General features: G+C 59.7%; 3 protein-coding genes across 4 annotated transcripts; all 3 read left to right on the top strand.

Annotated features, from left to right (window-relative positions):
* The first annotated feature begins 290 nt into the window (after positions 1-290).
* On the top strand, positions 291-12,766 carry LRRC74B (leucine rich repeat containing 74B). Of its 2 annotated transcripts, none has more exons than XM_027566088.1 (9): positions 291-518; positions 1,032-1,174; positions 1,837-1,969; positions 2,749-2,955; positions 6,058-6,167; positions 7,235-7,350; positions 8,453-8,531; positions 11,206-11,301; positions 11,580-11,848. In XM_027566088.1, the coding sequence occupies exons 1-9, from the start codon at positions 380-382 to the stop codon at positions 11,637-11,639; spliced, it is 1,083 nt and encodes a 360-aa protein (XP_027421889.1). In that variant the 5' UTR covers positions 291-379; the 3' UTR covers positions 11,640-11,848. The 2 variants fall into 2 exon arrangements, with proteins under 2 accessions (XP_027421889.1, XP_027421888.1); XM_027566087.1 differs by lacking the exon at positions 11,580-11,848 and adding an exon at positions 12,059-12,766 and having other exon boundaries at positions 293-518.
* A 1,257-nt stretch (positions 12,767-14,023) lies between these two features.
* On the top strand, positions 14,024-19,769 carry LOC113907218 (tubulin alpha-3 chain). The gene is made up of 5 exons (XM_027566085.1): positions 14,024-14,131; positions 15,945-16,167; positions 16,646-16,794; positions 16,883-17,563; positions 19,388-19,769. The coding sequence occupies exons 1-5, from the start codon at positions 14,129-14,131 to the stop codon at positions 19,682-19,684; spliced, it is 1,353 nt and encodes a 450-aa protein (XP_027421886.1). The 5' UTR covers positions 14,024-14,128; the 3' UTR covers positions 19,685-19,769.
* A 2-nt stretch (positions 19,770-19,771) lies between these two features.
* On the top strand, positions 19,772-22,310 carry THAP7 (THAP domain containing 7). The gene is made up of 4 exons (XM_027566089.1): positions 19,772-20,503; positions 20,792-20,947; positions 21,346-21,483; positions 21,667-22,310. Exons 1-4 carry the CDS (start codon positions 20,424-20,426, stop codon positions 22,217-22,219), a joined length of 927 nt encoding a protein of 308 aa, XP_027421890.1. The 5' UTR covers positions 19,772-20,423; the 3' UTR covers positions 22,220-22,310.
* The last annotated feature ends 542 nt before the right edge of the window (positions 22,311-22,852 follow it).

A 22,852-nucleotide genomic window follows, 5' to 3' on the forward strand; every position in this document is an offset into this window, starting at 1 on the left:
AGTGGGGTCCTGGCTGCAGAAAGCAGTCAGCCGAGCCCTGCCGGGCCCCCTAGCCCTCTGTGCGACGCCCCCGAGAAGCTGCCCCAGGCTCCCGAGTGGAAAGACGACTACGAGGAGGCAAGCCTGCCGCGCGCCGATCAGTCCTGGTTGCGAGCGAGCCAAGGTCAGCGCGCGCTCTTGGCGGCGGCGTCCGCAGCAACCAACAACTTGGAGTCACGTAGGCAACCGCTGCCGGGGAGGCGTCCCTATTGGCTGCAGCGGACAAGCGCCCCATCAGATTGGCCAATTCGCCGGAGGGCCCATCCCATCCCCGGGCCGCGCTCCGCGGCAGTCCCTCGCATCCCCGCTCTGTGGCCGCGATTGCAGAGTGGGCGTAACCATGAGGGGTCCCCTCCAGGAGCCTGGGGAGAAGGAAGGCCAGGAGGAAGGGGCAGCGGCGGCTTCTGGGTGTCCTGCTGGGGTCCGGGAGGCCAAGAAGGGTCTGGACGCGGATTCGGACTCTGACCAGGAGACAGAAGGTGCCTACTGGCAGGGGGTGGGGGGCAGGCTGGGGCCGAATAGGCAGGGGACCCCGTCCGGCAGGAGCGCACCCCTCCGTGGGGCTGGGGGCGGCTCTCGCCCTGTGCCTTCCCCACCATGCTCCTGGCGTCCCATCCTTAGAACAGGCTTCCAGAATGAGGTTAAGAGGCAACCCCCCACACCCCAAACAGTGTAAGAAGGGCTGTCTCACCCGGGCCATCAGAAAAAAAACTAAAGGAATGGAGGTGGGAACTTAGAATTGTTTCAGTTTCCTCCCCCATAAGAGGTTACCACAGCCCTGTGTCTGCAGTCCGGTGGAAGAGACAGCGTACACTGCGGGGTCCCGGGGGGTGGACGGGGAGGGGAGGGCCAGGACCAGCTACACAAGCGGCCTGGAGTGCACGTGGGGCCGCGGTCCCCGCCAGCACAGGAGGAAACGCCTCCAGAGGGGAGACCAGGCTGGGCAGTGGGGCCGGCCGGGAGGGAGCCACGTGAACCCCATCTCCCATCAGGTGCCCGCAAGCCTGGCGAGCTGGGCAAGGACACCCTCTACCTGAGGTCCTGCCGGGCCTATAGCGTTGTGCCCGCCTCCTGCTTTCTGCGCCAAGGAAGCGCCCCAGAGCTCAGCCTGCGGCACCGTGGCCTGGGGCCCCAGGTACCCCGGGAGGAACCCTAGTGCAGGCTTGGAGGATGAGGACCTGGGAGGCAGCAGCCTTGGGAGGGGTCCCTTCCTGAGCCCACTGCCCCACACTCCCCCAGCCCTACTCGGGGTCCCAGGCATGTCCCAGCCCCCACACTGAGTGACAGGTGGGATCGGGGTTACGACAGAGTTCAGTACAAGGACTGTGGGGCCTGCAGCTGCTGCTAAGTCACTTCAGTCATGTCCGACTCTGTGTGACCCCATAGATGGCAGCCCACCAGGCTCCCCCATTCCCGGGATTCTCCAGGCAAGAACACTGGAGTGGGTTGCCATTTCCTTCTCCAATGCATGAAAGTGAAAAGTGAAAGTGAAGTCGCTCAGTTGTGCCTGACTCTTAGCGACCCCGTGGACTGCAGCCTTCCAGGCTCCTCCATCCATGGGATTTGCCAGGCAAGAGTACTGGAGTGGAGTGCCATTGCCTTCTCTGGCGGGGCCTGCAAAGCACCCCTGATTTGTTGGGTTAAGCTCCTGGGGAGACCGAGAAGGAGAAGCCAGCATCCCTGGGCCTGTGGGAATGAACTGAGCAGGCTGAGCCCCGCAGGCAGAGCCCAGGGAGTGCCCTGCCGTGTCTGCGGCCCTGGGAAGGACCAGGCCCCTCAGATCCCTCTCTGTCCCAGGGGGCCCGGGCTCTGGCCCATGCACTGAACTCCAATCCCTGCATCAAGCGGCTGGACCTTCGGGACAACGGACTCTGTGGGGCTGGTGCAGAGGCCCTGGCGGGCGCTCTGAGCAGAAGCTGCAGTATCTGTGGTAGGTTCTGAGCCTGGGGTAGGGCTGGGCTACCCAACACGGGGCCTTCCCACCCCGCTCCCAGCTGCTGCTGCTGCTGGGGGGCAGGGCTTCATCACAGGGTGGGGAGGGTGGGGTGGGGCCAGGCCCTCTGCGGGGCACCCGGAGTTGTGGGGCCTCCTCCACTGTCTTCGGCCAGCCAGCACCCACTGTGTGTGGTGCCCTCCCAGTGCCTGGATGCAGAGAGGCAGGGGGTGGACGGGCAGGGGCCAGGCAGGGCGAGACGAGAGGGGCTGGACCTAGATGCCGCCTCTGCCACGGAAGGGCAGGGAGACCCTGGGCAAGGGTCTCTCTGAGCCTCAGTTTTCAACACTCAGCCCTTGGAGACATGGGGACATACACTCCGCAGAGTGTCTGCTCACGTAAGCCCTCCATGCGAGGCCACTTAGGTGTCACTGCCAGTCCCCGGAAACGTGGTAGTGGGGCTTCCACGGGTGAGCCACATGGTTGCCAGGAGTGAATCACCCTCTGTGGGGCTGGGTGCATCTACATTACAGCCCCGCAGAGTAGGCGGCGTTAGCCCCCCGACAAAGCTTGTGGATACACGGACTGGGGAGGGGGCTCTGGGGAGCTGCCTGGGGCCGCAGGGGACCCAGCTGATGGGGGCAGACTCACCACCCACCCCAGGACAGTCCGGCCACTAAGTCCCCCATGCCAGGACAGGCTGGGCAGCTGTGGGGGATGGAAGGGGTGGGGCCTGGCTCTGGAGCCCGTCCCTGAGGACTGGTTCTGGCCCCCAGATGTGGACCTGTCGGAGAACCGCCTGGGAGCGGAGGGAGCCCAGGCCATCTGTGCCGCCCTGGCGGTGAGCCCGGCTGTGCAGAGGCTGCAGCTGGCAGGGAACGGCCTGGAAGAGCAGGCAGCCCAGTGCCTGGCTGAGCTCCTGCTGGCCCACACGGGCCTGAAGTCCCTGGACCTGAGCTACAACCAGCTGAATGACCAAGCAGGTACCATCCGGCCACCAGCCAGGGTCACCACAGTGGTGCTCTTGACTGTCTTCCTGGGGCAGGGTGGGCGGAGGTAGGCAGGACCACTCGGAGCAGCCGTGCCCGGCTCCTGTTCCTGCACCCCCACCCCCACCCCCACCCCGGGACTCTCAGTCCATTCCCCAGATATTTCTCTGCCCAGCACTGCCTGTGGGCCCTGACAGCCACTAGGGATCCAACCATGAACTCAACAAAGCCCTTGCCCTCACGGAGGGCTTCCCCGATGGTGCTAATGATAAAGAACCTGTTTGCCGATGCAGATGCGAGAGACTCAGGTTCAATCCTTGGGTCAGAGAGACCCCCTGGAGGAGGGCACGGCAATCCACTCCAGTGTTCTTCCCTGGAGAATCCCACAGAGAGCCTGGTGGGCTACAGTCCATGGGGTTGCAGAGTCAGACACGACTGAAGCAAATTAGCAAGCATGCCTTCACGGGACACATGTTAACAGGATTACCCTCCATAATTATTGGTGCTACAAAAGAAAGAAGCAGGGCAGGATTCTAGAGAAGAATGGACTCCCCCCCACTACTTCAGAGAGGTGACCACCGGGGAGGACTCTGTGAGGAGGTGACGTTTAAGCTGGAGTGTGCAGGACAGAGAAGTCAGTCATGGCAAGACCAGAGGGAGAGCATTTCAAGCAGAGGAACCATTTGCCAGAGAGACAGACAGACACCAGGGTGGCTGGGCTACTGAGCCAGGAGAGAGGGGCCCGGCGTGGGACGGAGCGGCAGAGGGGCTGCAGGGCCCACATCAAGGCGGGACGTGAGGACGTTGCTCCAAGTGCGGTGGGAGACATCAGTGGGACGCCCTCGTCTCAGCACCTTCTCCCATGCCCCAGGGCCTCTGCACGGGCTGGCCGCCCTGCCAGGAGCATACACCCAGTCAATTCTGAGAGTCACCTGGGGGCCTGCCCTGAAGGTCCAGTGGCTAGGACTCTGCGTCCCCAATGTGGGGGCCCTGGGTTCGATCCTTGGTCAGGGAACCAGGTCTCATATGTTTCAACTAAGACCTAGTGCAGACAAATACAATTTAAAACATTTTTTAAAATTAAAAAAAAATCCCTCAGGACCCTGGGTTAGGAATACAGATTCGTGGCCTGGGATCTGCTGGGCCTCTGAATCCTCTTGGGGGGCATGCCTGTGCACCTGCATTGTAACAGCTGCCCCAGGAGATTCGCCTGATCCAGAAAGTTCAGGAATCACTGCTCTGCCTTCTGAGCGTGAGTGAATGGCGCTAGCCTCGCTGTGGGAGAATCAGTCCTAGAGTTCAACTGTGAGACAGACAGTCTGCCTTCTAAGAAAACTACTGTGGGAACAGGCAAATTAAAAGAAAAGCTCACTTCAGGCTTTCAACAAAGTAAGTCTAGGTGACCCTTTGGGTCAGCACCAGACAGGCAGTGAGGTCGGAGGGGCTTGGGACTCGAGGCCCTTTGAAGGCTGCACGGCACGTGAGGGTCTGTGGGTGGACCCGCCTCCCTGAGGGATCTCAGCCTCCCCACCTGACCCGAGGCCAGGGTAGCACGGACCTTGTGGGGTGGCTGTGGGGGTCGTGAAGAACACGAACCGGGACCACAGAAGGCTTATTCACAGCTGTAGGTCCCGCTCACCCTTCCGCTGCTCAGCAGAGAAGGGGGTTCCCGCCAAAGCGGGCGCCACCGCCGCCTGCCTCTCCCAGCCCTGGATGTGTCTGAGACCCTGTGGCTGTCAGACCTGGTGCTGGACGAAGGTGGGGGTCTGGATCTCAGGGAGGCGCCAGGAGTCCTAGCAGCCCTGCAGGGAGCTCTCCAAGGTGCTGCCACGTCTGCGGACCTGGCCGCCGAGCCTTCTGCTCTGTGCTGGGTGCGGCACCAGGGAGAGGGGCCAGGCAGGGAGGTCTAACACTCAGAGCCTGGAAGGATGGACACAGAGCAGACAAGGGGTCCGAGATGGTCCGACCTGGCCTGGCTGAGTAAGCAAGGCTTCCCGGTCGGGAATGAGGCACTGTTCCCCAGGTAAAGAAGGGCGTCAGCAGTTGCACATGGGGGTGGGGTGGGGGAGCAGGGGCAGCCGGAACTGAGAACCAGGAGCAGGTCAGACCCGCTGAGCCCAGACTTGGCAGAGAGGGTGGGCAGGGCTTCTGCCCATCTTACATGTGAAATAGCTCTCGGGTTTCTTACCCACCCAGCCCTGCTCTTTCCTTTCCTTTTTTCCCTCTCTTTTTAATATTCACTTATTTATTTGGAGAAGGGCATGGCAACCCACTCCAGTTTTCTTGCCTGGAGAATCCCTTGGGCAGAGGAGCCTGGTGGGCTGCAGTCCATGGGGTTGCAGAGAGTCGGACACGACTGAGTGACTTCCACTTCACTACTTATTTCTTTGCTGCACTAGGTCCCAGCTGTGGCACGCAGGCTCTTCAGCTGCAGCACGTGTGACCTAGCTCCCTGACCCAGGATCCGACCCGGGCCCCCTGCCTTGGGAGCCCTGGTCCACACCAGGGAAGTCCTCTCCTCTTCTACCCCGCTGCCTGCTCTCTACCACAGCCGTGCTGACCTTGTCACCTCCTGCGTAGACGGTGGCACAAGCCACCCAATGGGCCCCCTGACCTCTGGTTCCCGCCCCCACCCACCATAACCTTGTCTCTCCTTAAAGCATCTCTCTAGTGCCCGTCTCTCCTACGTCCCCTCACAGCCTCACCCGGGGGCCCAGCACCAGGCCTGTGTGTGTTTCCACGAGCCCTGGGCTCCCTGTCCCCCCTTCTCCCCCCACATTCGCTCTCCATGGGCGCATGGGGTGTCCCTTCATCTTCAAGGCTCTCTCCGCTTTTCTGACCCCCCCCCAAGGCAGGGTTAGCCCCCAGTCTGTCCCCAAGCCTCCCTGTTTGTGGTTGGATAGCTCACATCCCACAGATGTGTGTTTATAGCTTCTCTATTAAATCTGAATGCCTTGAGGGCAGGGCAGGCCCATGTGGGGCTAGATGCCCTGACACGCGTGCACAGCAGAGGCCCTGGCCCACAGCGGGTATCACTATCAGTTCTTGAAGGAATGATCAGAGTGAATAAGAAAGTCTGTTGTGGTGTTTCTGAAGGGGAGACGCTTGGACCAGCCCTGGCAGAAAACACAGGACTCATGGAGCTCAACGTGAGCTGGAATCACTTGCGAGGCCTGGGAGCCATAGCCATCGCCAGAGGACTGGAGGTACGAGGCCCCGCCCAGCAAGCCCCTCTGGCCTCCTTCGGGGCTGGGTCTCCCAGCCACCAGCCCCCATCTCTTGCAGCTCTTCAGAAATGAGCCTTAGGGACTTCCCTGGCAGTCCAGTAGCTAAGACTATGTGCTCTCACTTCAGGGGGCACAGGCTCAATTCCTGGTTGGGGAACCAGATCCTACATGCCTCATGGTACAGTCAAAAAAAAATAAAAATAAAAAAAGAAAAGGAAGAAAGGAGGCTTGGATCTGTCCAGCAGCGCTTAGAGGATGTTTCTCCAGGTGACTTCAGTTTCCCTGGCTCTATTTAACGACGACAGTTTGGTCTCCCTGCACCGACTCTCAGGTCGCTGAGTGAGGCGTCCACAGCTGGAGACGCACGCCTCCAGAGACGTCACGGACACTCGGGTTGGGGGACACCGTTGGTCCAGTGATGCACACTCACCGCTGGGCAGATGCTTGCCTGAGATGACAGCCCTGGGCCCCAGGACCCCTGCACACCCTCTCACATGCTCTGCCTGTTCCCTGGTCCCAACACCTGGGGAATGGGGGCACAGGGCCCCGTGATGCCCCTGGGGGCAGCTGCCTCTGCATGATCCTCCTCGGGGAATAGCAGCACGGCCTTGGCCTCGGACAAGGCTGACCGGGGTCCCGCCCCACAAGCTGGGCACCCACGGGCTCCCCACTTCTCCCCATCACAGTCCTCCGGGCACATTTCATCCAACAGTCCTTCACTGGCATCCTCCTTGGGCCCTGGGATGCTCTGTGCCTTGGGGTCCCTGCCCGGGAGGGGTCCCCGTCACAGCGTCTCTGGGGCCTGTGGCCCCAGGGCAGACCGCTCACTCTGAGGCTCACTCACATCGGTGCCCACCCTCTACTGGTCACCACTGCCCAAGCCCAGGGCTCTCCCCTGCAACCTCTGTGGTCTTCTACTCCCGGTCCACACTCTGCTCCTCCACTGTCCTGGGCTCGGAGGCTGGGGCTCCTGTCCTCAGCTGTCCTGGGGCCTGGCTTCCTCCATCGCACGTGTGGTCCTGTGGGGTCGCTTCTTTGTGTCCCAGGCAAACATCTTCTTGAGGGTCCTGGACATCTCGTACAATGGCTGTGGGGATTCTGGAGCCTCCGCGGTGGGGGAGGCGCTCAAGACCAACAACGTGCTGGAGGAGCTCTACATGAGGTGAGAGCAGGGGGCCCCCGTCCCCGTCCCCAGGCCCCCCGCCACCCAGGGACTGGGGCTCCTCCTGCTGCTGTTCACCCTCAGGGCTGGAACCTGTCACAGTCCCAGGGCATGCCGCTCTGTCCCCCTCACTCAAGTTCATCCTTGCTACGTGAAAGTGTTAGTCCCTCAATCGTGTCCGATGCTTTGTGACCCTCTGGACTGTAGTCTGCCAGGCTCCTCTGTCCATGGGATTCTCCAGGCCAGAATACTGGAGTGGGTTGCCATGCCCTCCTCCAGGGGATCTTCCCAACCCAGGGACTGAACCTGGGTCTCCTGCATTGCAGGCAGATCCTTTACCGTCTGAGCCACTAGGGAAGCCCATCCTTCATACCTGGGGACTCGTAATTCCTACCGCGTGGCTGGGGGTGGGAGGTGTAGCATGTAAACCTCTTCAGCAGAGCTGGTGCGGGCGTGGTGCTCCACGTGCGTGCTCCTCCCTTTCAGGAGGGGTTTGTGCTCTGTCCAGCACGTGGCTGCTGGGGGCCTGCCGTGGCTGGGCTGCTCCTCCAAGCCCAGGCAGGGTCCCAGGCTTCCTGGGAACACCAGAGGGAAGGGAGGAGGTGGGGGTCAGACAGGTCATGGGCTGTCCGCCGTTGGCACAGGCATCTGCTCCATCCTACCCGTTTTCCCCTCCCGGTGGGGGAAGCTGGGGTCTGAGAAGATAGAGGGAAGTGGGGCTGGCCTGGAGACAAAGTAGCCAAGAGCAGTGAGGGGCCCTGGAGCAGGAGGTGGGGAGGGGGCTGGGTGGCTGTCGTGGGGACAGAGCCAGGGTGCAGGACGTGAGGGAGCACTTGCTGAGCGCTGAGGGCCCGGGAGCAGCAGCCGGTCTCCACTGGGGAGTGGAGTTGGCAGGGAACAACTCTCTAGGCATGTCTGCTGAACCCTGAACACTGGAGACTCCATTGAAGCGTCTACACACTGACTTGCCCGGGGCCCCCCAGGGAGTGCTTGGAGGTTGGACCTGGGGGTTGCACCAGCAGCTCCAGCCGCGGCCCTGGGGCAATGTGGCTCTGCACAGCTGCCTGCAAGGCAGCGCAAGGCACACGCCTTTCTGTTGCAGCAACAACCGCATCTCTGCGGCGGGAGCCCTGAGCCTGGGCCTGGGCCTGCGAGTCAACCAGACACTGAGGATTCTTGCTGTGAGTGCCAGCCTGATGGGGGAGGCCCCGGCACAGACCTGCCTATGCCTGCCCACACAGCGCCCTCCCCATCACATCTCAGCCCGGTGCCTGCGGGCACACGGGGGAGGGGGTGCCCGGCTTCCTCCTGCAACCTCGTCATCCACTCACCCATCTCTGGCCTGGCCCACAAATTCCTTCGGACTACCCCCAGGCCCACCGGGCTTCCCCTCACCTCCCCCTGGCCTTGCTGGAACCCAGGGGCCATGCAGGTGTTCCTTCTCCAGTGGGGAGGATGTGGCCAACCACGAGAGCAGAAGGCAGTAAAAGGAGGCCAGAGCAGGCCCTCCAGGACCTCTCTGCCAGCTGCACGTGCCCCAAGGACAGCGCCAGCAGGTCTGGGGACATCATCCCTGCCTGGCCCTCAGGCAGCCCAGGAGCCCCCAGCAGCACCCACTTCCCCAGCCTGAGGCTCACTCTTGCCCCCAAGTAGAACCCAGACCTCTCTCTAAGCTCTGAGTCTCCATTTCTAGCCACCTGCCGGACGGTCCCCTAGATGAGAACAGGCGCACGGGATTCTGGGAGTCAAACCTGACCTCACCGTCCCCCCACAGGGCTGCCTCTAGGTGGGGGCTCCTTGGCATCCTGTCAGCTGGGGCCCAGTGCTGACCCTGCCTCGTCCCGCACCTTCCCTCTGGGGAGGGGGAAGGGTTGCCCACTACTCCTCCTCCCCATCTGCCATCGGGTCATCTTCCTAGACAGGAAACGGTCCCGCCTTTAAATCTCTGTGGACAACGCCAAGCTTAGTCATCTGCTCATTCACAGCACATGGGCTCTGCGCTCCGCCAGCCCCGCCCTCCTCCCCACCTTGAGCCCCTTCACTCTCAGCCCAGTTCAGTTCAGTCTCTCAGTCGTGTCCAACTCCTTGCGACCCCGTGGACTGCAGCATGCCAGGCCTCCCTGTCCATCACCAACTCCCAGAGCTTGCTCAAACCCATGTCCATCGAGTCAGTGATATACCATCCAACCATCTCATCCTCTGTCGTACCCTTCTCCTGCCCTCAATCTTTCCCAGGATCATGGTCTTTTCCAATGACTCAATTCTTTGCATCAGGTGGCCAAAGTACTGGGGTTTCAGCTTCAGCATCAGTCCTTCCAATGAACATGCAGGACTGATCTCCTTTAGGACGGGCTGGTTGGATCTCCTCTCAGACCAAGGGACTCTCAAGAGTCTTCTCCAACACCACAGTTCAAAAGCATCAATTCTTCGGCACTCAGCTTTCTTCACAGTCCAACTCTCACATCCATACGTGACCACTGGGAAAACCATAGCTTTGACTAGACTTTGCTAGAAAAGTAATGTCTCTGCTTTTTAATATGCTGTCTAGGTTGGTCATAGCTTTTCTTCTAAGGGGCAAGTGTCTTTTAATTTCACGACTGCAGTCTCCATCTGCAGTGATTTTGGAGCCCAAGAAAAGAAAGTCTGTCACTCTTTCCATTGTTTCCCCATCTATTTGCCATGAAGTGATGGGACCGGATGACACAATCTTCGTTTTTTGAATGTTGAGTTTTAAGCCACCTTTTTCACTCTCTTCTTTCACTTTCATCAAGAGGATCTGCAGTTCCTCTTCACTTTCTGCCGTATGTGTGGTGTCATCTGCATATCTGAGGTTATTGATATTTCTCCTGGCAATCTTGATTCCAGCTTATGCTTCATTCAGTCCAGCATTTCTCATGATATACTCTGCATATAAGTTAAATAAGCAGGGTGATAATATACAGCCTTGACGTACTCCTTTCCCAATTTGGAACCAGTCTTTTGTCAAACAAGGAGGGAACACAGCTGGGGCCATCAACAGAAAATTGGATTGAAGATTTACTGAGCATGGCCCCACCCATCAGAACAAAAGAGTTTCCCCCACAGTCAAGTCTCTCCCATCAGGAAGCTTCCATAAGCCTCTTATCCTTCTCCATCAGAGAGCAGACTGAAAACCACAATCACAGAAAACTAATCAAACTGATCACATGGATCACAGCCTTGTCTAACTCAATGAAACTATAAGCCATGCCATGTAGGGCCACCCAAGATGGACGGGTCATGGTAGAGAGTTCTGACAAGACGTGGTCCACTGGAGAAGGGAACGGCAAACCACTTCAGTGTTCTTGCCTTGAGAACCCCATGAACAGCATGAAAAGACTCTCAGCCCAAGCTGCTTGCAGTTTCCCAGCCATGCGGTACAACCTCTCAACCCTGCTTTGCTCCTGTGGCTCTTCTTGTTGAAATGCCCAACTCAACCCACCTGGCCTGGAAAGCTCAGCTTGGGTGTTTCGTCCCATCCACCCTTCCCTTCCCATGGAGGGTCAGCGCAGGGGTCTCTGAGCACTCTCCATGCTGCACTGTTCTGTTTCCTTTCCTCTCCTCCCTGCAACAGTGAGCTCTTTAAGGGTAGGGTGTGTCTCGTGTGTCTCTTTGATTCCTGACAGAGTGGGCGCAGGCTGGGGGTGCAGCCAGTGTCCACTCCCTTCCACTATTCCCGGTTCCAGCACCACCAAAGGCATCAGGTCGCAGGGAGGAGCCTTTTGAGCTGAGATAGTGGGGCCGCCCACTATCTCAGAGCCACATCCACAGAGATGGGGGATTGTTCCTGCTGCCTGGGCTTGGCGTCCCTCACTGAGGGACCTGCGTGCTTCTCAGGTGTCGAGGAATCCCATGCGAAGTGAAGGCTGCTCTGGTGTGCTCAAGTCTGTCCAGGCTAATCCACAGTCTGCACTGGAGCTTCTGGACTTTTCTGTGAGTTTCTCATAAACCTTGTCTCTGACCCTCCCAACAGCCCTGGGAGATATGACTTTCTCCATTTTAGAAAGAAAGAAGTGGGGATTGGAGAGAGTGCCTGGCTCAGGTATACGGTGTGGCCATATCCGAGTTCCAACCTGGCCACTCTGACTGCGCTCCTGCCCCTGTGCGGGGTGTCATGGTGGTCTCACCTCAGACCCCTGCCTGGGTTCTTCACTGGCAGAGAGAGAACAGGTGGCTCAGAGGCCCATGCTCACTGATGTTTGGATTTGCAGGTTCAGCTCTTGAAAGGCAGCCCCTCCTCCCAGCCAGTAGTGCCCGCGAGTGGATCCTAGTGCTGGAGGTTCGCTTGAGGGGCTGCACGAGAGATGAAGACCCTGTTTCACTCCATTTTGCCTTTAAAAAATTATTTATTGGCAGTGTGGAGTCTTAGCCACTGGACCACCAGGGAAGTTCCAGTTTTGCCTTTTAACGTAGGAAAAATATCAGTCTTTTCTAAGGTGGTTAAACACAAATGAGAGAATCCCCAAATACAAATCATGAAGAGTCTAGTTACAAATCACTGCTCTTATCCTTCTGATTTATTTCAACCCGGGCTTGAGTCAAAGCCTGTTCAGAGATGTGTTTACAGTTTCAATCGTTCAAACTTGGGACAAACTGATGCCCTATGAGGCTCTTTGAGACCTTGTGTGTGTAAAATGGCCAAGTTCTCAGAAAGTGATAACATCCTGTCTGGTGATGGGTTTCTCTTCAGGATATCCAGGTGAACAGAGAGTTTGATGACCTCGCCAGTTCAGTGAAGGTCATTCTTCCAGGGCTTTGCATAAAGATGGCTGCCCGCAGAGTGGAGTACAAAAAAGAACTGCTGGCCATCTTCACACCATCTGAGTGACTATGTGTTGTGTGACTTTCTTCTCTCTCCCACGGGCCACTTCAACTTCAAGGTGCCTTTCAACTGAGGCCCCATGTCAACCAGGCGGAAGTCCTACAGAGCTGGCCTTCATAGTGACTGAGACATCAGTGTTAGGGTCTTCCGTTGTTCTCATTCAGGTCCCAAATTTGTACTCCTAGAGAAATGAAAACATGTCCACACAAGAACATACATGTTCATGGCAGCAGTATCCATGATATCCACAGAACGCAAACACCCACCAACTGATGAATGGACAAATACAGTGTAGTGGGCTTATACAATGGAATATTACTTGGCAACAAAAAAGGGTGAAATTTGGGATGATGGAAATGTTCTAAAACTGATTATGGTAATGGTTGCACAACTTCAGTAACATACTACAAGTATTTGAATTGTGTACTTTAAATAGATGAATTGTACGGTATGCGAACTGGGTCTTATACAGTTAAGAAAAAAAGGAAGGAAGTAATGACACTGCGACAACATGGATGAACCCTACCCTAAGTGAAAGAAGTTTATCATAAAAGACCACTTATTGCACCACTTTAACTGGGTGACTTGTCCAATATGTACATTCTATCTCAGAAAAACTGTTGCTGCTGCTGCTAAACCACTTCAGTCACCTCAGTGTCCGACTCTGTGCGACCCTATAGATGGCAGCCCACCAGGCTCCCCCGTCCCTGGGATTCTCCAGGCAAGAACACTGGAGTGGGTTGCCATTTCCTTCTCCAATGCATGAAAGTAAAAAGGGAAAGTGAAGTCACTCAGTCGTGTCTGACTCCCAGGGACCCCATGGACTGCAGCCCACCAGGCCCCTCCGTCCACGGGATTTTCCAGGCAAGAGTGCTGGAGTGGGGTGCCATTGCCTTCTCCGAGAAAAACTGTTATATATACACATTGTTTGGTCCATATCGTGTGGAAAAATGTATAAATGTGTATACTAGCAGAAAAGCAAAAAAAAAAAAAAAGACCCAAAACAAAACAACCCTGGCACATTAACAATGCCTATCTCTAGGTTTTGGCTTTATGGCTTTTATTTCCTTTTTTTTTTTTTTTTTTTTTTGCTTTTTCCACTCTTCACACTCAGTATGTTTTACTTTTACAACCAGAAAAATAAGTCGTACTTAAGACTAGGCCGGCAGCACAGGCTTCGAGTCTGCTGCATTCTCGGCGCCTGAGGAAGGAGGGCCCCCCCACACCCACGACGACGTCCTGACCCGAGGCGGTGCTCGGGGCCAGGAGGCGACGGAGGGTAACAGGAGCCAGGCCCGCGGGATGAGGGCCCCTGAGGAGCCCCAGGAGCCTGCTCTCCCTGCTCCCATGCTGGGCAGCACTCCTTCGGCAACCCTCCGCCCTACAGGGCGGTGAGAGGATCTCACAGTCGGAGCGCGGGGCTGGGCCGAGCGCCAAAGGACGGTCCCCCGCTTCCCTGTAGGGCCTGCAAATAACCAAGCCAGTCATTACACGAAGGCCCAGCGCCCTCCCCAATTAACAAGGAGGCCCCGGGCGGAGAACCTGCGGGGTGAGGTGGAGTAGCCCAGAGCAGGCCTGCTGCAGGGTGCGGGCAGGGCGCGGCAGGGCGGGGAGCAGTTTGAGGAAACCGAATAAGGAGACCGGGCGCGCTCCGCCTCCCGCGCGCAGCCTTCCCGCCAAACCCTTGTCCAATCAGAACGCACCACAAGTCGGGAGTCCTGTGTGAGTCAATCAGAAGCGGGATTCTAGACTCCGCCCCGCCCCGCAGCGCTCTGGACCAATGGGCATCGGCGGCGGCGGTGGCGGCGTGGGGTCCACGACGACGTGGGCGGGGTTAGTCCAAGGAGCTCGAGGCTTGGCGTCGGCAGTTGAGCGGCGGCGTCTGCAAGAGCGGTTGGGGTTTGTGTACCGGCGGCGGCGGCGGCGGCTGAGCTCATCATGGTACGGATGGACGGAGCGGGGGAGCGGGAGGGCGGGCGGGCCAGTAGGCCTGGGGGCCGTGTTCCTGGTAGGGGGGCGCAGACCGAGAACGCTGGACAAGCCCCGTTTGGGCTTCTGGTGTGAATCACGCGGCGACCCGAACAGAGGCTGAGAAAGAGAAACTGCGAAAGCAGAGCCGTAGTTCCCGAGAGTATCGACGTCCGAGGGCCTCGGCGGCCAGCGCGCCTTGGCTTGTGGCCCCAGGGCTTAGAGGAGGCAGGCAGTCCCAGGTCCAGCTCGCGGGGCGCGGACAGTGGGCAGCGCCGGGCTCCAGAGGTTGAGGGGGGCCTGCTCGGGAAGGAGGTCATCTACCGAGAACCGGGGGCGCAGGATTTGGTCTGCGGGAGCTTTGAGAGAGGAAATAGAGCCAGGGACAGGAATATCATTAACCAAACTTCAGTGATCCAGGCGAGGACGGCGGTGCGCTTGCCTTTCTGAGGACAGTGAGGAATGATTTCCCCGAGCGATTCCTTTCATTGTCAGTCAGTCAGGTGGACATGGCCTCTACTGACCACGGAGCTCCCCAGCCGCACTTTGTAAATGAAGACATTGGGTCACACAGCTGACCCTGAACACACTGGGGCTGAGCAGACGAGAGTGACATAGGCGTACTGTGAAATACAGCCATTCTGGATTCAAAGCGAACGCTGTGCGTTTGAAGACCGTGTGGCTGGGTGGATTTCAAAGGCCTTCCCAGGGCGCTGTTAAGAGTCTCTTCTGGAGGAGTGAGTGCTGTGTCACTGGAGGAGGTCTTTCCTGAGCCCAGTGCTTCGCTCTGGACTGAGGTGCAGGGACTGCTGACTCACGTTAATCTCTGACATATGGTGCTTGTGTGATAGAAACAGGACCAAGCTCCTAGGACTGTAAGTTAGAATTTAGGGTGAGTGGCACTCCTCAGATCTCACTTGATCTCCTCTATGTATTTGTTCAGATGATGTGTCTAAAATCAGCCAGACGGTTAGGGAATGTAGAGTTACATTCCCAGCAGGAAATAGAGGGTACATTCAAAATACTTAATAGGTACTGTGAGTGCAATCTGTTAGAAGATAGTACTTATAAAGAAGGGGGCAGGGTTTAAGGAAACCACCAGAGGACAGCGCAGTGTCCCAGCGTGTGCCATTCTGGGAGCCATTAATCCTAGGCTTCAAGGAGTGAGCAGAGGCAGCGCTTACAAAGAGCCGAGCGGGTGGGTTTCTGACGACCGCTGATTGCCCACAGTCTGTGCCCTTGAAAAGGAACCCAAGACAGCCTGGCCACACCTTCCTCTAACCTCCATCTCTTGCTGACTGACACGGGCTAACGCAACCAGAAGCTAGGGGGTACAAGTCAGCCTGGAACACAGCTGGACAGAGAGCAGAGGGTAGACCTAGAGGGGCAGGTGACTTAGGTCCTATCCACTTTGCCTTTCCCGGCTCCATTACAGCTTATCCTTTGGTCAGGACACGATCAAAATTGCTATACTCTTCAGAGAAGTACTGTGACTAGCTGTAACATGGAGTTTGTCATTGACATTATATGGCTTGCAAGTTTTAATGTAACTGATTTACCTACGGTAGCAAACACGCAGGCTTTTGGCTAATTCTGGCGCTGTCAGCTCAGGTGCTTTGGAGCAAGCCAGGTTTCACAGGGTTTAAAGGGTCACATAAGGCTCCTTGAAAACAAGGCTTGAGAAGCCTGAGACGCTCTGAGGCACATACAGACATTGAGTTAGATCTGCGTGCCGCGCAGAGACCACGGCCGTGTCGCCAGGCCTCACTCGTTGCTCTGCTTCCAGCGCGAGTGCATCTCCATCCACGTGGGGCAGGCGGGCGTCCAGATCGGCAACGCCTGCTGGGAGCTGTACTGCCTGGAGCATGGCATTCAGCCCGACGGCCAGATGCCCAGCGACAAGACCATCGGCGGCGGGGATGACTCCTTCAACACGTTCTTCAGCGAGACGGGGGCCGGCAAGCACGTGCCCAGGGCCGTGTTCGTGGACCTGGAGCCCACCGTGGTCGGTAGGTCCCCTCCCACTTGGCAAGGGAAGCCCAGAACCTTCGCCGGGTGCCTCCCGGTCAGAAGCCCGAGGTAGTTTCCGAGGAGAGGGGCCACCCAGGAGATAACAGACAGGCACCCCGGAGCCCGGGAGACCCAGGCCACAGGGGGTGCCCGGGGCAGTCAGGCTGGCATCCGTCCAGAGTGGCAGGACCGTCCCAGTGATGCCTGGGGTGGAGCGGCGGGTGTGGGCGAGAGGTGCCCACAGAGCCGCCAGGGCACTCCCGTCCTTTGGGAACCCACCACGCTGAGACTTCTTCTGGGTCGATGGGCCCCCGGAGCCGAAAATGGCAGGTGGGGCGTATCTGTCTTGGAGACTCTCCCGGGAGACCTGACCGCAGGCCGGGGAGGAACGGTGCGGGCCTGCAGACGGGCGGGTCCCGGAGCCGGCCACGGGGGCGGGACCGGCGTCCTCCAAGCCCGGCCGCTGTCCCCCCGCAGACGAGGTGCGCACGGGGACCTACAGGCAGCTCTTCCACCCGGAGCAGCTGATCACCGGGAAGGAAGACGCGGCCAACAACTATGCCCGTGGCCACTACACCATCGGCAAGGAGATCGTCGACCTGGTCCTGGACCGCATCCGCAAACTGGTGCGGGGGCCCGGGGGCTCCCGGCAGGGAGGGCAGGCCCGGCTCTCGGCGGCGCGTGCGGCCCGGCTCACGCCTCTCCCTCCCGCAGGCGGACCTGTGCACGGGGCTGCAGGGCTTCCTCATCTTCCACAGCTTCGGGGGCGGCACCGGCTCGGGCTTCGCGTCGCTGCTCATGGAGCGGCTCTCGGTGGACTACGGCAAGAAGTCCAAGCTGGAGTTCGCCATCTACCCGGCGCCCCAGGTCTCCACGGCCGTGGTGGAGCCCTACAACTCCATCCTGACCACGCACACGACCCTGGAGCACTCGGACTGCGCCTTCATGGTGGACAACGAGGCCATCTACGACATCTGCCGGCGCAACCTGGACATCGAGCGGCCCACGTACACCAACCTCAACCGGCTCATCGGGCAGATCGTGTCCTCCATCACGGCCTCCCTGCGCTTCGACGGCGCCCTCAACGTGGACCTGACCGAGTTCCAGACCAACCTGGTACCCTACCCCCGCATCCACTTCCCCCTGGCCACGTACGCCCCGGTCATCTCGGCCGAGAAGGCCTACCACGAGCAGCTGTCCGTGGCCGAGATCACCAACGCCTGCTTCGAGCCGGCCAACCAGATGGTCAAGTGTGACCCTCGCCACGGCAAGTACATGGCCTGCTGCATGCTGTACCGGGGGGACGTGGTCCCCAAAGACGTCAACGCGGCCATCGCCACCATCAAGACCAAGCGCACCATCCAGTTTGTGGACTGGTGCCCGACCGGGTTCAAGGTAGGCTGGGCGGGGGCGTGTGCGCAGCTTTCTGCCCGTGGCCGGCCCCGGGGCAGGGTGCTGACCCGCGCGGAGGGTCCCCTGTTCCAGGGCAGCTGGGCTGTAGGGACAGCAAGGTTAGTAATCAGTGTGCTGGACGCCTCGATCCCGACCCATACTTGATGTACCTTTACTTCTCACAACCAATCCATAATGCTCATGGGCTAACATTACTAACATCTTACACTTCAGAGACAGAGGCTGAGACAGCTTTTAGAACCTAACGGCCTCAGGGGCAGCGACAGGAGGAGGGAGCTTTCAGAGACCCTGACCGCAGGCCTGCCTGTCCTCACTTTTCCCCGCTGCTTGCCCAAGAACCTGGTCAGAGTCTGGGGGATCATCTGTGATAGAAACAATGGGTTTCGATTCCGCATTACTTCAGTGACGAGCTGTCACTGAATCTTAGGCAGCGTTTGTTTCTGTACAGAGGATCTTCCATTCATTGTGCAGTATTTTCTGTGGGGCCAAGGGTGGCTCACTGCTGTTTCTCCAAGCCAGACTTGGAGTGCCGCCTCCCATACAAAACCACACTAATTCAGTGGCTCTTCCAACTGTGCTTAGTGTCACAGTGAAACGTCTGCCCAGAGAAGAGCATCCTGAATTTGAAGCCAAGTCCCAGAATGTCCCACTTTAGACCCCTGATCACCAGGCTAAGCGCCTGGCCACGCCTGGGCTTGTTAACCCTGCGCCCTCTTCCTCGTTGAGTCCTTTTTCCCAAGCGATCTGGGTTAGATAAAGTGCTGGATCCCGCGTCTGAGCCCTGAGGGGTCCCTTCAGTGTCTGGGAGTTGCCATCTCCAGGGCCTTTGTAGATTGAAAACGAGGACAAGTAGCAGCGATGTGTGGGTCTTCGTTTTCCCATTTTAAATGTCAGAGCTTGCCTCTGACCACACCCACGTTGTTGCACCCACCTGGCCTCTGTGAGCCCCACTTCAAGACACCTTGACGCGGACCATCTGAGGGTGTACAACTCACACATGTAAAGTGACTCTCAGGGATAAAGTGTATGTGACGGGTTTCACCAATCTGGAAATATCCACGAAGTTACACCTTCCATAGATGTTTGCAGGTCTCTGAGGTTAGGTTATAGGTTGGGGTTGAAAGCTTTTTTTTTTTTCCCCCGCCATGTCACCCGGCAGGGGGGATCTTAGTCCCTGGGCCAGATATCAGCCCTTGGCCCCCTGCAGTAAACCGCAGCATCTGGACCACCAGGGAGGTCTTTTCTTCTTCCATTCTTCTTGGTTTGAGGAAGTTTCCTTTCAGTGCCCTTACTTTGACCTTTAGAAGGCAAGGCTGCCACCCAAGGCATTCTCAGCTGGGCAGCACTCTGTGGGGTGCCTGGCACTGTGCCCAGGCTTCCCGTCCTGGCTGAGTCTGAGCCAGAGGAGAGGCCAGTCTGGGGAGGTACAGGAGGTCACACTGCTGTCCCCACGAAAGAAAGTTCACCCCTGACGGTGTTGAATCCTCACTTGTCAGTCTGAGTGTGACTTCATATGTTAACAACCGTTTGCTCAGGGGTGCACCATTTTCGTGGAATCTTTTTCCATGTTTGTATTAGGTTTTCTCATTATAAAAGCGTGTATGTGGCAAGATAATTTAGTCATGCAGAAGACTGAAAAGCAAGTGAAAGTGTAGGGTATTAAACTGTGGCAGATACTGCCGAAAAATACGGTACCCGTTCGTACAGGGCATCATGTAAAGTGGGTCCACGGCCCCCATTTTTAAAAACAAGCTTCCGTTTCCGAGGCCACACTCCCCACTTGACCATGTTGTCCTTCTCCGGCAGGTGGGCATCAACTACCAGCCCCCCACGGTGGTCCCGGGGGGAGACCTGGCCAAGGTGCAGCGGGCCGTGTGCATGCTGAGCAACACCACGGCCATCGCCGAGGCCTGGGCCCGCCTGGACCACAAGTTCGACCTCATGTACGCCAAGCGCGCCTTCGTGCACTGGTACGTGGGGGAGGGCATGGAGGAGGGCGAGTTCTCGGAGGCCCGGGAAGACCTGGCGGCGCTGGAGAAGGATTACGAGGAAGTGGGCGTGGACTCGGTGGAGGCGGAGGCCGAGGAAGGGGAGGAGTACTGAAGGGGCGCGGCCGCAGCCCCGCACCCGGCCCCCCGACGGCCGTCACAGACGTGCTTCCCTATTAAAGTTTTTGTGTTGAGCATCATCTGTGTGTATTGCTTTGGGCCCAATCCCCGGCCAGATACCTGCCTTTCCAAGTGAGCTTAGGGGAGAGCCGTCTTCCTCCCCGACGGCAGTGTTGCGGCAAGGCCGCACGTCTGTCTGCCTGCCTCATCTGGCGCGTTAACCCGGGAAGGGGCGGGGGCGGTACGGGGACGCGCGGTCCTCCTACACACGCCGGGTCAGCGAGCTCCTCGGGGCAGCAAGCGGACCCGAGCGGGTCTTCGGATCGGGGCCCGCATCGTGCGCCCCGGAGGAGCGGCGCTAGTCTCCCCTGGCCCAGGGCAAACCCCTCTCTCGGGGGACGCGTGCGTGCCGGCTCTGACGACACCACCCCGATCCCGGCGGCCTGGTCGAGGCCCGCGGCTCCTTCCCGCCGCTTCCGGGACCCGCCCCTCAGCGAGCAACGAGCGCTTCCGCGTCTCTATGGTACCGACTTCCGCGGCTAGCAAACCTCGCGAGACCTCGGCGGCGCCGCAATGGCGAGACCGTGAGTGCCGCAGACAGGAGTCGGAAGAGCGGGCTGGGGCTGGACTCGGCGAGGTCGCGCGGGCGAGACTCGCCAGGCCGGGGCCGCCGGAGCGGGGTGGCGGCCTGGACCCCGGCCGCCGCCGAGACCGAGCTCCCGCCTCTGCCCCAGATGCCGCGTCACTGCTCCGCCGCCGGCTGCTGCACACGGGACACGCGCGAGACGCGCAACCGCGGCATCTCCTTCCACAGGTCAGCGCGCCGGCTCGCGGACAGCCCCTTGCGCATGCGCCCGTCCCGCCGCCGCGCACGCGCTTTCGCACCGGGGGCGGGGCTCGGGGGGGCCCGGAGCGGGCGGGGGCGGCCCGCAGCCTCAGCCGCAGGCGGCGTTTGCGCTGCGCGATGGTGCCCGGCGGACCTCTACCTCTCCGGGGGCCTCGGCTCCCTGGTCTGCGCGCGGGAAGGGTTCGCCGGAGGTCCGCGGGCGGTATGAGCCGGGCCGCGCCTTCCCATCGCGCTCACGGGCCTTCGGCTCCTCAGGCTTCCCAAGAAGGACAACCCGAGGCGGGGTTTGTGGCTGGCCAACTGCCAGCGCCTGGACCCCAGCGGGCAGGGCCTGTGGGACCCGGCGTCCGAGTACATCTACTTCTGCTCCAAGCACTTCGAGGAGAACTGCTTTGAGCTGGTGGGAATAAGGTGAGCCTCATGACAGCCGGCGGTCGGGAGGGCGTGGACACGGGGTGGGTGGCCGGTGGGGAGGGCCCCGGAGTAGCAGCCCTGGTGCTTCCTACCTCGTAACCTCACCTTCCGCTCCAGACGGACCTGAGCAGCGAGACTGTAGCCCCACTCCTGCCGCACTGGCCACGGCCGGAGCGCGCTCCCTGCAACCCCAGCCCTCCCAGCAAAGGCGCGGAAGAAATCCGTCCTTCTGTCTGCTTCTCCGGTGCTGGTGGGGCCCTTAACTTGGGAAATTCCCAGAACTCATTGTCGGCACGATGCCTCCCACTTCCCACGGAGCCAGGGTGGCAGCCTGCTCTGCGACTTGCAGTGTGGCAGGGCTGTGCTCCGTCTCACCCAGACCACTTTCCCTGCAGTGGCTATCACAGGCTGAAGGAGGGAGCGGTTCCCACCATATTTGAGTCTTTCTCGAAGTTGCGCCGGACCAGGACCAAGGGGCACGGTTACCCGCCCGGCCCCCCAGACGTCAGCCGGCTGCGGCGATGCAGGAAGCGGTACGTGCTGTCCCACTGCGTATAGCCCCGAGGGCCCAGCCTTCAGGGTGCTGGCCAGCAGCCTTCCTGGGCGGGGCTGGGAGCCTGTGGAGTGGCTTCAGGGATGGGGGTTAGGGGAGCTGTGAAGTGGGTCAGGGCACCCTGCGCCTGGCCCGGCGTGTCAGTCTGTCTGTCTCTTCCCAGCTGCTCTGAGGGCCGAGGGCCCACCACTCCGTTTTCCCCGCCTCCACCTGCCGACCTCACCTGCTTTCCTGTGGAAGAGGCCTCGGCACCTGCTGCTTTGTCTGCCTCCCCAGCCGGGAGGCTGGAGCCTGGCCTCAGCAGCCCCTTCTCCGACCTCCTGGGGCCCCTGGGCGCCCAGGCAGATGAAGCGGGCTGCAGCGCCCAGCCCTCCCCGGAGCGCCAGCCATCCCCCTTGGAGCCGAGGCCTGTCTCGCCCTCGGCCTACATGCTGCGCCTCCCGCCGCCCGCCGGCGCCTACATCCAGAACGAGCACAGCTACCAGGTGGGCAGCGCCCTGCTCTGGAAGCGGCGGGCCGAGGCCGCCCTCGACGCCCTGGACAAGGCCCAGCGCCAGCTACAGGCCTGCAAGCGGCGGGAGCAGCGGCTGCGGCTGCGGCTGACCAAGCTGCAGCAGGAGCGGGCGCGGGAGAAGCGGGCCCAGGCCGACGCCCGGCAGACCCTGAAGGAGCATGTGCAGGACTTTGCCATGCAGCTGAGCAGCAGCATGGCCTGAGGGGCCCGTCCAGCAGCACTTGGCCTGCGGATCCACCTGGAGAGGGAGCTGCCCCTAGCTGTGTCCGCCACAATAAAGGGGATCCCAGAAAGCCCTGCTCTCTGGCTCAGCTGAGGGCTGGGGCCCCGCCCCCTGGGTACCATGTCCATCTCCCCTGACTGGCTGTAGCCCCCAGAGGGCTCGGCCCTGCAGTCACGGTGATTCCCAAGCCCCCAGGCCGGCGAGGTCCACCTCTCTCAGGCCATTGCTGAACTTGCTGTCTCCAGGTGACACCCCTAGACTAAGGCTGTCCACCCACCCACCACACCCAGGGCTTGTCAGTCAGGCCGGAGGTGTGGCAGGCCCTGTGTTTATCCTGGGGGCACAACCCGAGGCAGGAAACAAGCTTTAAGGCTCAGAAGACAGTTTCCCCCACAAGTGGCTTCCTGGCAGCCTGAGCACAAGAGCTGTTGTTCCCACAAGGGAGGCAGAGTGGTGCCTCACCCACTGGGATGGCCGCAGGACAGAGGATGGGGCGGCCCGGCCCTTCCCAGGCAGGAGCCTCCAGGCAGCCCAAGAGTCAGGCAGCCAGCAAGGGACCGGGAGAGGCCCGAGGCCGGCCTTCATTCCTCCCCGCAGCCCTCCGTGGGGTGG

This window comes from Bos indicus x Bos taurus, chromosome 17 (assembly GCF_003369695.1).
Source record: "Bos indicus x Bos taurus breed Angus x Brahman F1 hybrid chromosome 17, Bos_hybrid_MaternalHap_v2.0, whole genome shotgun sequence".
Taxonomy (NCBI): Eukaryota; Metazoa; Chordata; class Mammalia; order Artiodactyla; family Bovidae; genus Bos; species Bos indicus x Bos taurus.

Excerpts from the sequence above, each read along its gene's own strand:
- LRRC74B (XM_027566087.1), top strand. The coding sequence starts at position 380 with ATGAGGGGTCCCCTCCAGGAGCCTGGGGAGAAGGAAGGCCAGGAGGAA. Across the intron at positions 6,168-7,234 it reads CCATCGCCAGAGGACTGGAG|GCAAACATCTTCTTGAGGGT; the intron begins GTACGAGGCCCC and ends TTTGTGTCCCAG. Across the intron at positions 11,302-12,058 it reads TGGAGCTTCTGGACTTTTCT|GATATCCAGGTGAACAGAGA; the intron begins GTGAGTTTCTCA and ends GTTTCTCTTCAG.
- LOC113907218 (XM_027566085.1), top strand. Across the intron at positions 16,795-16,882 it reads TGGACCGCATCCGCAAACTG|GCGGACCTGTGCACGGGGCT; the intron begins GTGCGGGGGCCC and ends TCCCTCCCGCAG. Across the intron at positions 17,564-19,387 it reads GGTGCCCGACCGGGTTCAAG|GTGGGCATCAACTACCAGCC; the intron begins GTAGGCTGGGCG and ends CTTCTCCGGCAG.
- THAP7 (XM_027566089.1), top strand. The coding sequence starts at position 20,424 with ATGCCGCGTCACTGCTCCGCCGCCGGCTGCTGCACACGGGACACGCGC. Across the intron at positions 20,948-21,345 it reads TTTGAGCTGGTGGGAATAAG|TGGCTATCACAGGCTGAAGG; the intron begins GTGAGCCTCATG and ends CTTTCCCTGCAG. Across the intron at positions 21,484-21,666 it reads CTGCGGCGATGCAGGAAGCG|CTGCTCTGAGGGCCGAGGGC; the intron begins GTACGTGCTGTC and ends GTCTCTTCCCAG.